The sequence below is a fragment of the Schistocerca piceifrons genome, chromosome X (assembly GCF_021461385.2).
Source record: "Schistocerca piceifrons isolate TAMUIC-IGC-003096 chromosome X, iqSchPice1.1, whole genome shotgun sequence".
Taxonomy (NCBI): Eukaryota; Metazoa; Arthropoda; class Insecta; order Orthoptera; family Acrididae; genus Schistocerca; species Schistocerca piceifrons.
The window spans coordinates 782,237,741-782,252,227 of record NC_060149.1 but is presented as its reverse complement, the minus strand read 5'-3'; the positions used below and the strand labels follow the sequence as shown (position 1 = coordinate 782,252,227).

Sequence of the window (14,487 nt, the reverse complement as noted above, 5' to 3'; positions counted from 1 at the left end):
CTTGCTTCACTGTGTTCTGTGTGAATGCCACAGTCAGCAGTATTGTATCCCAGTCTCTCTGTCCATCAGACAGGGTTCTCTGTGCCTCAAAGTGATGTCTTTTACAAGGAACTATGCAATTCGTGGAGTGTGTCATGGAAAATAGTCAGTGCGGATTAGTATCCATCAGTTCCCATTTGCCAACTTTGGGAGCCACCTCAAGAGGTTGATTCCAATTTGTGGGAATGCCACTGCTGCAGACAGAGAAGGTGCCAGAATCTCTGGAGATAACTGCAGTATATGCTTCTATCCATCACATTTCATACAGTGGATCGTTTAATGTGTAATGGACTGGTAGAGACCTGGCCAGTGATTCCTGTGTCTTTCTGTGAAAAGTTTTCATGAATACCAGGTGACCAGAACTTGAAGCACCATGGAGAAACTTCAGGATAGCTGACCATACATGAACAGGGATGACAAACAACAATCTCCACTTCATTGGATCATAGTTTCTCTTACACAGTGTTTGCTTATTAATTAGAATTCTCCTTCTTTGCTTCTGTGGTTTTCAGCATTGCTGGATCTTCCCTCTGTTTAGCAGCAAGGTCATTCGTGCTGGGATGAGATTTTACTCATGCACCTGTGTTCCATATTCCTTGTAAGGCCATTGGCATGCTTGTTCTTGCATCGTTTTTGAATACCATTGTGATACTCCTGAAACCACAGTGCTCGCCTCACCAGTCATCTCGATGGTTCCATCAGGCTAGTCTGCCAGCACAGAGAATGGTGGTCCATCACAACAATGAATTGTTTGCCAAATAAATATGGTGAGAACTTGCTAATTATCCAAATAACTGCATGACATTTGTTTCTGGTTGTAGGGGATATCATCTTAGACGACTTGGAGACTCCTCTGGAAGCATATGCTGTCACATTTTGAGCATGTTTCTGAATTTGCACTAGAACTGCACTTAGGATCAGTGTAAAGTTCTGTCTCAGCATTCTTGTCATAATAATGCTAGTACTGGAAATAATGTTAACATCTCCTTAAGGATAAGGAAAGATCTTTTTTGTACATTATTCCAGGGACATGCCGTGGTAATGAAGTCCTTTATGGAATGCCTGTCACATTAAGACATTTTAAAAAACAGCTTTTGCCCTGAATGTACTGAAGAGTCAGAAAATCTGTGACTGCTCTTATTTTCATGATTTGGTGCCTCTGTATGGTGATATAGAATGGCCACCCTTTTTCTGCAGTAGCATAAAAATGCTAGGACGTCCACAGTGGGAATAAACTGGTATGTTGTACTGTGTCCTCCAAATGTCTGTTCTTCTGTGGGACCATAGACTTTATATAAGAGTTAGTTGCACCCCTGTTATTGGGTGCTGGGTGGTTGTTAGATTGTTGCAGCTTAAATCCATTTTGGCTGAGTCCATTTTTCCTGATGCATTCAATTGGTGGTTGAGATTGGTGTTAAAAATCAATATACCTTTTCTCAAATATTCTCTATTACCTTCTGATGTGTGGGTATAACATTCATAGAGGCTATCGCCTGCTTACTTAGTCCAACAGTTCTGGTGACAATAAACTGCTGTATCTCTTCTCTAGCTGGATGATGTAAGAGAGAAGCAAAGTCATAGTAGTCTTTCACAATTGCCATATGGACCACAGACAGGAGTTGGTCATACGTCTTTCATCCAACTCTTCTTCTGTTGCATTTCCATGATGAGCTGACATCACTTGATGAATTCCTTGGTTGCTGTGAAATGCTTTACTAAAGAGCTTGGTACATGTGTTGTGTGACCATTTTCATTGAGTGTGAGATTTTACCAGCTTCTGCCATTTTCAAATTTACAATGTGTCATAGGGCAAAGCATCCTGTATGTAGACCTGAGTTTCTCTCAGCGTACATAGTGTTCAAATAACTAAGACAATGCAGCTGGATGATTTCATCAACAACTGTCGATATTTTGACAGGAGCACACCCAGTCATTTTCAAGGCAAAACTGGCAGTGCATATGGGAATATTGGTGGTCGTTGATGATGTCTCCCGGCTGCATTCTTGTAAGTTATTTGAATGTCTTGTGCATAGGATTATGTCATTTCCTCAAGACAGTCCCTATTTTTTAATTGCTCTTCCCCTAAGCAGATTTGCTGTTGATTATCACCTAATATTTCCTTCACTTTTGTATGGAATTTGTCCCAGCTATTGAACTTTTCTTCATGGTGCATGAATCACTGATGAACTGTGCCATCCAAGTAGAAGTACACATTTACCAAAAATATCATGTCAATCTACATATTGTATTTGGGTACTCAGTTGAATCCTTTCAGCCCTTTAATTGGATCCTGACCAGCAACTCTGGCAAACACTGATGGATGCATGATGTACTGCTGAGTTTTTGCTGTTTTGGAATCCATTAGCTAACTGAATATATGGACATTTGTATTCCAGTCCAAGTTCATTTTGTGTAACATAATTTGAGCCTTGGTGTTTTAGATGTTTTGAAGTACCTACTGTTCGCACCGAATAATGTCACATGATAATCACACCAGAGTCCAGATCCGAAAATGGGATTGTCAATAAACTACAACACTTAGCATTGAAACCATGTTATTACAAATGCAGTCATATGGCCAGACTAGGACTGAAATACTGGGCAGAGAGAGCAGCTATTTTTACAAACCTCAAATGTTCCAGAACAAAAATGAAGAATGCTCAATGCTCCTATCATAGCACAAAAAAGGTGAATACGTATTGGGCAGAGTTAGGCATATAAAAGAAGGGAACTAGTTTTTCTACTTATCTGGCAGCTTTGACATTTGAATCAAAACATCCTTGACATATTAAAGCTCTTTTCCTTGTTAGTATTCATACCAATGTCATGTAACATAATGAATTGTGTCAAGTAAAGTAACATGGTTCGTGATGTCATGTTGTACAACGTGATGCATGCCATAATGTCATCCAGCATGGCACTTATGTAGTATGACACAGCATGTCATTAAAGTTTAGGATGCATGTATCCCTACTCTGGGATGGTTCCTATTGTTATAGATACATTCCCACTCTCGAGAAGTACATAAATTTGTGGCTTTTTGTTCTTATACCCCTCACCATGTGTATAACAGGAGGTAGGTCTAACAGTGCTCAGTGCACTGAGCAAGTAGGGCTAACTCGAAAAAAAAGCATGAATATGTCAAGATGATGTGATTTAAATGCCTTTGAAAGTGCCAGATAACTTGGAAAGCTAGTTCCTGTCTTTTACATCCCTAACTCCACCCAGGATCTATTCATCTTTTGTTGTGCTACATTAAGAGCACTTTATGTTCTGATTCCGAACTTTTACTCCATCATAATTCTGACAGTAGACCGCCTTAGCTTGGCAATCGATGTAGGCTTTTGTTGACTCGAGTGACAAGTGATCTGGTATAGGTTATCTTGAATCTTGAAAACCATGTTGCTTACATTGTGGCAACAGATAAAGCTTCACAGAACAACAGGACAACCATTATTTGTCTACGCAAAAATCAAACAATGGAAAATCCAGGATGGAATGTAACAATATTAGAGAAGGAATGTTGCTACTCACCATATAGCGGAGATGCTAAGTCACGATAGGCACAACAAAAAGATTCATACAATTATAGCTTTCGGCCATTAAGGCCTTTGTCAGCAACACACACACACACACACACACACACACACACACACACAATGCAAATGCAACTTGCACACACATCTGCCGTCTCAGATAACTAAGTGTGGTTTCAGTTATCTGAGACTGCAGACGTGTGTGCAAGTTGCATTTGTGTGTGTGTGTGTGTGTGTGTGTGTGTGTGTGTGTGTGTGTGTGTGTGTGTGTGTGAGGGGGGGCGGGGGGGCGAGGGGGGGGGGCACGCACACGCGTGCATGTGTGTTTGTGTGTCTGTTGCTGACAAAGGCCTTAATGGCTGAAAGCTATAATTGTGTGAATCTTTTTGTTGTGCCTATTGCGACTCAGCATCTCCGCTATGTGGTGAGTAGCAACTTTCCTTCTCTAATATTATTATTTGTCTATGTTGTTACAAAATTTGAACTGATTCACACAAGTCTGAAAGAAATAACTGGCACACATAAAAAACTCACAAAAACATGGTTTTTGCTTATAAAATTTGAATGTGGCTAGATTGTTGAAAGCGAGTTTTCAGTTTTATCATAAGAATACTTTTTTTATTTGTCTGACTTACTTTAAACTGTTTCTGCACATTCAATTCATGTAAGAGTCAATTTTACATGCTGCATTTAACTTGACTTTAAATCATCATATCTTGACAGTGGATGAAGATTACTGGATTAAAAAAAATTGCGTTTTAGCCTTATCCATTTCCCTTTTGCAAAGTTTGAGCCAATTCATACAAGTTTAAATTATAGAAGTGGCACGCTTCAAAAATTTCCGTGAAAAACTACTGTATCTTGACAAAAATCATTGGATAAAAAATTTTTGTTTTGACTTTATCCATTTATCTGTCTTCATGCAAAGTTTGAACCAATTTGTGCAAGTTTAAAGTATAGAAATAGAATATGCTTCAGAAACCTCTCAGAAAAGCATGTTTTTTGGACGTAAAATCCAAGTGAAGCAAAATTTTTCAGATGTTTAAAATTTATCTTAGACAAGGTCTCATACATTGGTGGATTGGATTTGCACTGTCAGTCTTGCTCGTGTCTGGTATTACTTAAGGGTGACTGTTTTTGCATGTAAAACTTGAACAGTGCATATGCAAATGCTACCATTAGCTGAGCATTAATTTCAGCCCAATTAAATATTTTGTAGAAGGAATTAGTCAATTCGGACAGTTTGCCTGGGGTGCCAGCTCCTGTTCGCCATTCAAGCCTTGTTTAATATACTGTTACATAAATACAGTATGGCAGATATTCAAATGGCCAATGGTTCTGGCTGAACCAAAAATTTTTTACTTCTTGTTCCTTGCCCATACAGGAATGAAGCACCAAGGCTATCTTCCCCTGCCCCCCCCCCCCCCCCCCCCCCCCAAACTACAATTCTGTTTGTAGCCTTTTCATACATATTTGTTATTTGTTGCAGCATTTCTGTGCTTTAACGATATACAAACATAAGGTATTTGAGAACCTATCAGAAATGATTATTACTAAATAACAGATTAGTCAAAAGGGGTTGGGTTTGAACCAGTGGCGGATACATATGGGGGGGGGGTACCCCCTCACCCCCCTCCCCTTTGTGGAGCCGCCCATATTGCCACCTGCATCACCCCCACACACTATTTGTTCATTTCTTTTGTCAGTCGACTCGACTGAATCGAGTTATCGAGTAGTTCTACTCTCCTATGTTTTTTGAAGAAAAATCACTCTTTGTGATTAAAAAGAGACTAATAGGAGAGATTCTTCAATACAAGCAAATGAGCATAAACACACTTAATGATCGTGATTTTGTTATGCAAGTGTTATGTGTTTGTCGTAGATCTGACTCTCCTACTTTGCACATGCTGTACAAAATATTTGCTTGTCTACCTGCATCTATTGCTACAGTAGAAAGAAGTTTTTCAACATTGCAGGATGCAAAGAATTGGCTGAGGTCGACAGTGGAGGAGGATCGAATTAATGGCTTAGCTCTGTTGAACACTCACCCTGACATTGATTGTCCTATTGACGATGTAATTAACCAATTTGAGGAACAATAGGTGCATAGAATTCTAAAGAAGAGAACCACAATTATAACTTTTTATATCATAAGATGGCATTGTCTTGTATATGTGTACAATCAGTTTAAATAAAACTTTCTTAAACTTTGCATGTGTCTTGATTATTTTTATCACGGTAAAAGTAAAGGCAGCTCAAGATATCTTTAGCTCCCCCTCCTTGAGTCTGCCACTGGCTTGAACTGATGACTTTTAGCATGCCATCCAGTGATTCTTACCACAATGCCACACTGCATGCACCGCAGTTCATACTGAATTGAGACATGGGAAGCGAATCCCAATAAAGAAATTCCATAATGTCCCTGAAGTGTGACTAATCCTGCTGACTGTGATTGAATTGGTTGAAAATAGATACAACACTAATACACACAGATTTAATGTGTATAGAATAGTGTAATTTTAGCAGCAATATGGATGGTCACATTGGGCACCGAAATAAAGTGGCTCTGGCTGTAATTGCTACCACTAGAGCAACTTCACAAAAAAACTCTGAGAATAAGAAGAAATTTCATTCTGAAAATGTATATTGATTTTTCATTGACTTTATTTTATTGATCATGTAAATATATGATTTTTTTAGTTACTATATGTGCTAGAGACTACATTAATTGTTCCCAATTGTCACTGTGCAATGATTACCTTCTGTAAATCGCTGTAGTAATTCATTCTTGTTATTGTAGTGCTTGTGTAGGTAATTAGTATGGTTTTCTCTCCAGGTATGGGCACTTCTCAGGGATTAATCGGAAAGTGCAGATGAAATACCAACCAAAAGGGAGACCACGAGGCTCAAGCTCTGATGATGGTAAATTTCTTTGTAATTGTAAGAAGTATTGAAAGTTTACAGTATGACAAGTGAAATTCAAGTGTTATGTAGCTTGTACCATTTGCTCATCTGAGGATTTCTGATAGATTTTCAATGTCAATAAAATTCACCAACAGCCATGTACTAAGTATTTTATTCTGAAAGCAACCTGTTTCAGCATTTCATTTTGCCATCTTCAGGCCCCATATGCTTCTATCCAAATAAATGAATGCGTCATATAGCGCCATAAATCATTGGATATCGTGAATTCCAATCGTTACACTATTGCTTCATACGAAGACATTACAGCACTTGAGCTAGCTTTTTATACTGTTTAATTATTTACTGATTTTTCATAAGGCCTATATACCGGGTGAGTAATGTAATATGTAACACAATTTCTGCAATGTAACACAATTTCTGCAATAGATAGTATGCTGAGGAGCATGTAATATTTTGTATAGATAATTCTCTGAACTTTGTTGTCAACTAAGATATTGAAACAAGTTTTTTATGCAGAAAGGCAGGGCTATGCTACTAAGACTACCTCATGTCTTATATGACATAGATATTGGGTCAATTATGATACTTATATATGAAATTACAGCATATGCTGGCTTCTGGTGCCGTCTGGTGCATCAGATAGGGCTTAGGAAAACTATTTAAAATGTGTGTACATTTCCATGTTTTTGTGGAATTAACTACAATTTCACCAGACACTTTTCCATTCAGGTCGTCCCCCTTGCTGCTTACTTATAAAAGCTGAAACAAAAATGTCAGTTGCTCGTAAATTATAATGATAAACAACCCTTTTTATGACACAGTGGGGTACCTTTTGTGTTCAAACAATAGAAAATCCAGGATGGAATAATGACAGTATGATAGAAACGATGGGTTGCTACTCACCATATAGTGGAAATGTTGAGTTGCAGACAGGCACAACAGAAAGGCTGCTAGTACAAGTAAGCTTTCAACCAAACGGCCTTCTTCTCACACACACACACACACACACACACACACACACACACACACACAAGGGGATAAAACTGCCTCTGGCCATCAAGCCCAGACTGCAAGCAACTGTGCATGATGGGAGTAGCCACCTGGATGGGGAGGGGGTGAAGGAGGAGCCTTCAGTGACAGGAAAGGTGGAATGGAAGACTGTCTAATGCTCAAGTGGGAACAAGGAAGGGGATAGGTGGGTGGCGGACAGTGGCTAATGAAGGTTGAGGCCAGGGGGGTTATCGGAATGTAGAATATATTGCAATATATCCTACATTCCTGTAAACCCCCTGGCCTCAACCTTCATTAGCCACTGTCCCCCACCCACCTATTCCCTTCCATGTTCCCACTCCAACTCTACACAGCCTTCTAATCTATCAATGTACTGACATACTTTTTACTTCTCTCCTTTCCCACTCCCTTCCTTCCCCCACTATCTGTCTAACTTCCTGACTGCACCTAGCTGCCCTGCCCTCTCTGCACCTCATCCCTGTATGCTCCCACAAGCAGCACTTTGCTATCCCCTCCCTGCCCCCAGCCTCCTCCTTATCTCCCCCCCCCCCCCCCGCCCCACCACCACCACCACCACCACCACCACCACCACCACCACCCCACTCAGATTGCTTCTACCATCATGCGCCATTGCTTCCAGTCTGGCCTCGGCAGCAAGAGACAGTGGTGTGTGTGTGTGTGTGTGTGTGTGTGTGTGTGTGTGTGTGTGTGTGTGTGTTTGTGTGGTGTGTGTGTGTGTGTGTGTGTGTGTGTGTGTGTGTGTGTTTCTCCACTTCAGGAGGAGGCCTTTTGGTCAAAAACTTACTTGTTCTAGCAATCTTTTTGTTGTGCCTGTTTGTGACTCAACATCTCCACCATATGGTGAGTAGCAGTCTATCCTTATCATAATATTGCCATACTATTGTATTAACTTGAAGGAGGGGGCACTGACCTGTCTAATACTGGAGATGCCTGAATGCTTCTTAGATGTGAAAAATTTCTTATGGGGTGGAAAATGTGTCTGTAGATACTGCTAAAAATTTTAATTAGGCATAATACACATTAAATAAAAAAAACCATTTTATTCAAATTGGCTGATGACATGTAACCCACAACATAATTACTTTATATAACAAAATTTAGTTTGATGCTTCACTTAAGCGTGTACTGTAACCACTTACTATTGAGTACAAGGCCCATTTCCAGTCACCGTTCAAAGACAGATGAAAGTACATTGAATGACATGCCATTGTATGCTGTGGTGATTTGACAACACGTATATTCTGGCATAGTTGGGACTTCACGGTAGACTCAATCTTTCAGAGCTCCCCATAGTAAGAAATCCAGAGGAGTCAAAAAAGGGGACCTGGACAGCCATTATACTGCAGCATTCTGTTCTGTTCAACACTTGGAGAACTTTTTCATTCAGTATTCGTATTTTAGAATGGGGAGAGCAAGCTGGGCAGCCATCGTGTTGGAACAACATACATAGTCGCTTATCCAGTGTACCTCTTCCAAAAGAACAAGTAGAATGTTCATAAGAAAATGTGCATACGTATTTCCTTTTGATGCCCCATTACAGAAGAAAGGAGATCAAACTGATATAAATAATCACAGAGGGATTTCATTTCTGCCGTTTACTTACAAAATTCATTCAAAAATCATACTTAAAAAGCCTGAAGCACAAAGAGACCATTTTATTGGTGAATATCCAGCAGCTTTTAGGAAATGTAGATCCTGTGTGTAACATAGTCTCAATCAGAAGACGCTCTCTCAGATCCACAAGAGCAGACAAATGGTTATTTCATTTGTAGACTTCAAAGAAGCATTTCTACCAGCTGATGCAAGTACACTGTTTAATGTACTACAAGAGTTTAAAGTGGATAAAAACACAAGACAGTCGATTAAACAAACAGTAGCTGATACCATCTCACAAATTAAATTAAATTTGAAGGTGAAATGTCTGAAGTTATTGATATGAAAACGGTGATGTGACAGGGATCCATAAAATTTTTAGCTTTAACAGACAATCTAGCAATATTCTTAAACAACAGATAAGAGGTGATTAATTCTCTTGAAAAAATCCATGAAATACAAGCTAAATGTTGACTGAAAATTTCTTATGGAAATCCCAGTACATGGATGGCTCTCCTTGATACATAGGTGGACAGCCCATGTGTTAATAAAAAAAATCAGTGTCTCATAATACAAAATTGAAACATTACATCACAGTAGTCAAACCTGAAGCATTATATGCATCAGAGATGTTAATCATTGGAGATGGATCTTTAACTAAAGACACAAAAAAAGAAGAAAGGAAAGTACTAAGGAAAATTTTTTGGTTTGGTTTGTATTGACAGAATCTGATGAGAGAGAAGTATGAGTTATATCAAAAGTTGAAGAAAATCTGGCACTCTGAAAAAGAGGAAATTTTACAGCCATATTCACTGACTAAAAGGATTGTCTTCTTCACCTTCTCAACAAGAGCTAAAAAACTGAATACTTGAAATTGAAATTTTTGCTGAACTGACCTAGACATTCTATGCAGCGAAATTGTGTCCCTTAATACGCCTTTGGAGGCTATAGCTGTTCAGTTAAGAGCATTTTGGGATATTACCATCTGCAGTGTTTACTCCCTCCCGATGGTGAAGTGTCCCGGAACACATTGGGTGCACTGATTTCTCAGTCCCCCCACCTTTCCTGATCTTGGACGATTTCAACATTCATAAAACTCTGTGGGGTGGAACCACGATCACTGGCCACAGTAAACACCCTGAAAATTCACTGGCACACCTTGACCTTTGCGTCTTGTGTACTGGTACCCCCACACACTTCAGTGTGGTGCATGGAACTTTCTCGGCCATTGGCCATTCCATTTGCAGCCCTTGTATTCTCCCATCCATCAACTGGAAGGTCCACGTTGACCTGTGTAGTAGTGACTATTTCCCAATCTTCCTGTCCCTCCCTCAGCATTACTCCCCTGGACGCCTTCCCAGATGGGCTCTCAACAGTGCTAACTGGGATGCTTTCTCCTCTGCTGTTGACCTTGACTCCCTGCCACATGGAGATATCGATGAGACAGTGCAGAATACAAGTACAGCCATTCTTTCGGTAGCTGATTTAGTGATCTCCTGTTCTTCTGGCCCGAACTGATATAATAGAGTACCTTGGTGGTCTCATCAGAAATCACAGAGGCCATTAGAGATTGAAGGCGGGCTCTCCCAACACCATAAGCAGCACCCATCGATGGAGCACCTCATTGCCTTTATGCGGATCTGTGCCTGTGTCCACCACCTAAGACAGAAGCAAGACTGCTGGGAACGGTATGTTTCAACCATCAGACCTTTGCAGGTTTGGGCTAAGATCAGACATCCCTACAGATACCAGACACCTTCAGGTGTACCTGGTATTACCTAGAATGGCACTGTCTACACTGGCCTAGACCCCGTTGCCGAACATTTTGCTTTGCACCGTGCTCAAGCATCACCGTCCGAGAATTATCAACTTGCATTTTGTGTTCTAAAACAGCAGGTGGGGCGAAAGCACTTACCTTTTTCTACTTGCCACCTGGAGTCATGTAATGTTCCATTCAGTGAGTGGGAGTTTGCCAGTGTTCTAGTGCACTGCCCTGATACAGTGCCAGGGCCATACCACAACTAAATGTTCAAGCACCTACCGGTGGACTGTCAGTGTCATAGCCTTGCCATCTTTAACTGCATCTGGAGCGAGGATAAGTTCCCATTGCGATGGCAAGAAAGCATCATTGATCCAGTACTAAAACTGGTTAAGCACCCTTTAGAGATGAACAGTTATCGCCCAGTCAGTCTTGCTAATGCTCTCTGTAAGTTGCTTTGAATGCATGGTGAGCTGGTGGCTGTGTGATCTCCTTGAGTCTTGGGATCTTGTGGCTCCAGCCCAGAGTGGTTTTTGCCAAGGCCATTCCCCTACTGATGATCTGGTTTACCTGGAATCTGCCATTTTCTTCAACCTGCAAGGGGCTAATGACCCTACATGGCAACATCACATGCTTGCTACCTTACACAAGTGGGGTCTCTGGGGTCCACTCCCTTCCCACTGTAAACCCCCCCCCCCCCTCCCCCCCTGTAAGGCTCTGTACTGAGTACTGAGTGTCCCTCTCTTTCTAGCAGCAGATGTGGGGTCTCCAGTCTAACCCTCCTTGTATACTGATGACTTTTGCCTCCCCTATGGTTCCTCTAGTGTGGGCATTGCTGAATGTCAACTGCAAGGCGCCATACGAAAAGTGCAGTCATGGTCCCTCATCATGGCTTTCGGTTTTCAGCCGGCAAGACTTGTATCATGCACCTCTGTTGCCATTGTACTGTTCATCCACAACCGGAAGCTTATCTTGACAACCAACTACTCAGTGTGGTGGAAACTTATTGCTTTGTAGGACTGGTGTTTGATTTTCAGTTGATGTGAATTCTCCATCTTTGCCAGCTTATGTGAAAGTGCTCACTGCATTTTAATACATTTCGCTGCTTGAGTAACTCCACCTGGGGTATAGATTGCACTACACTTCCGCAGCTTTACAAAGCTCTAATACGATCCTGTCTCGAATCTGGGAGCCTGGCATATGGTTCGGCACTGCCCTTAGCACTGCAGATACTGGATCTACTCTACTGCGGGGATCAACTTGCGACATGAGCCTTTCAAACTAGCCCTGTGAAAAGCTTACTCATGCATGCTGGGGTCTCTCCATTGTACATCAGGTACCAACAACAGCTTTTCAACCCTCCGTCACCAATTTTTGTCCATCCTTGCCATCCTTGTCACATCCCAAGTTGAGAAGCAGACTATTCTGATGGCTAGATGGTTGCTGGTCATGTACACTTTGTTATACTCATGCAGGACATACTGAACTTGACTCCTTGCTGGATGGCTGCAGTGTTTTAACTGCAGTGTTGGTAGCCATCTCTTGTGCTCTTGAGCATATCCGTTCTTGCACAGGCGGGCCCTTTCTCATCTGCAGCGATTCCTTGAGTAGTGTTACTCTCGTCATCCCTTGGTCATTGCTATTCAGAAATACCTGTATGCCCCTGAACAGTGTGGGACACTCAATGACATTCATTTGGACCCCGGACTATGTCGGGATCCCGGGGTATGAACTTGCTGATAGCCTGGCCAAACTGGCTACTAGTAAACCGTATCTTGAGATTGGTATTCCCGAAACAGACCTTCAGTTAGTATTACACCATCAAGTTCTAGGTATCTGGAATGTGGTCTGATAGACTTGTACATCTTTCATCTCACTGTGCTGCTCTTGCCCTGTTCATTCTATTGGTCTTTCCAAGGCAGTCCCTGAGTGGTGGAACTCTGTTAAGGGAGGGGGAAGGGTGAGGTGATACTACGCTATGCTATGTATGTTCCCTCATTGCACTCTGCTTGTAGGGATTTCTGGCTGCTCCCTAGATGGGACACCCTTGCCTGCCTGTCTTCCTCTATCTCACTTTCTTCTTTTTGTCCCTTATCTCACCTTCATTGACCTTTCGTAGACCTTAGAATTTTCTTCCCCTGTGTTTTGTGCGGTAGGCTGTCTCTGTTCTAGACTCGTGTAGATCTGTTCGTTTGAGGAAAAATGGACTGATGACCTTGTAGTTTGGTCCCTTTAATCATACAACTAACCAACTATGAACTGACCTCTTGATCATGTCCCATAAATGTTCAGTGGAATTCATGTTGGGCGATTTGAGTGGCCAAATCATTTGCTCGAATTGCCCAGAATGTTCTTCAAACTAATCATGAACAATTGTGGTCCAGTTGTCATCCATAAAAATTCCATCATTGTTTGGAAACATAAGGTTCATTAAAGGCTGAAAATAGTCTCCAAGAAGCTGAATATAACAATTTCAAGTCAGTGATCCAGGTGAACACAGTGTACACCAATATGGAGCCACCACCAGCTTACATAATGCCTTGTAGACAACCTGGATCCACAGCTTCATGGGGTCTGCACCACACTGGAACCTTACCATCAGCGTTTACCACTGAAAGTGGGCCTCATCTTATCATTCGACAACTTAGCAGTTGTCTAGGGTCCAACAATATGGTCACGAGCCCAGGAGAGGTGCTGGAGACTATGTCGTTCTGTTAGCCAAGGCACTTGGTTTAGTCATATGCTGCCATAGTCCATTAATGCCAAATTTTTCCGCACTGTCCTAATGGATACATTCGTAGTACATCCCACATTGATTTCTGCAGTTATTTCACACAGTGTCACTTACTTGTTGGCACTGACAACTGTTTGCAAATGCTGGTGCTGTTGGTCATTAAGTGAAGGCTGTCAGCCACTGTTTTGCCTGTTGTGAGAGGTAATGCCTGAAATTTGGTATTTGTGCCACACACAAGACAATGTGGATATATGAATATTGAATTTCCTAACAATTTCCAAAATGGAATGTCCTGTGCATCTAGCCCCAACTATGGGACCACTCCCAAAGTCTGTTGATTCACGTTGTGTGCCCATAATCACATCAGAGTTCTTTTCACATGAATCACCTGAGTACAGATGACAGATATGCCAATTCATTGCCCTTTTATACCTTGGCTGAGCAATATTACTGCTGTATTTGTGCATCTTGCTATCCTGTGACACTTGTCACCTCAGAGAGGTGATAATTACTGGACTCGATGAGAAGGAAACACTGATTTTTGGGGACTGCACCTGATGGGATTTGAAATTCTGAGTGCTTAATATGGAAGACATTGATTACTTCTAAAACAAAATACGTGAGTTAATAAGAGCAAAAAGCTAAGTGCATTGCATGTGATAGAAGTGGGAAGATAATGGCCAGAAATAGACAGGTCAGAAAATGAAAGATGTAGAAAACTAATGGAGTGAAGAAAGTAATATTTTCTGTGCAGAAATGTTGAGACCGAAGAAATGGATGTAAATTAAGGCCATATAGTTGGGAGAATTGAGGACATGTTGTATTACTGGTTCACACCTACAGAATTCTGAGAAACTAGTGTCTGGGGG

The 14,487-nt window shown here is 41.2% G+C and overlaps 1 protein-coding gene across 5 annotated transcripts in view; it reads left to right on the top strand.

The window, feature by feature from the left end:
• The window catches only part of LOC124722134 (inositol hexakisphosphate and diphosphoinositol-pentakisphosphate kinase), a 577,166-nt gene that overhangs the window by 304,626 nt on the left and 258,053 nt on the right, over positions 1–14,487 (top strand). For all 5 annotated transcript variants that reach the window (XM_047247339.1, XM_047247338.1, XM_047247341.1 and 2 more), the window contains exon 12: positions 6,412–6,497. In XM_047247339.1, coding sequence (XP_047103295.1) covers positions 6,412–6,497 — 86 coding nt within the window. The remainder of the gene's footprint in view (positions 1–6,411; positions 6,498–14,487) is intronic.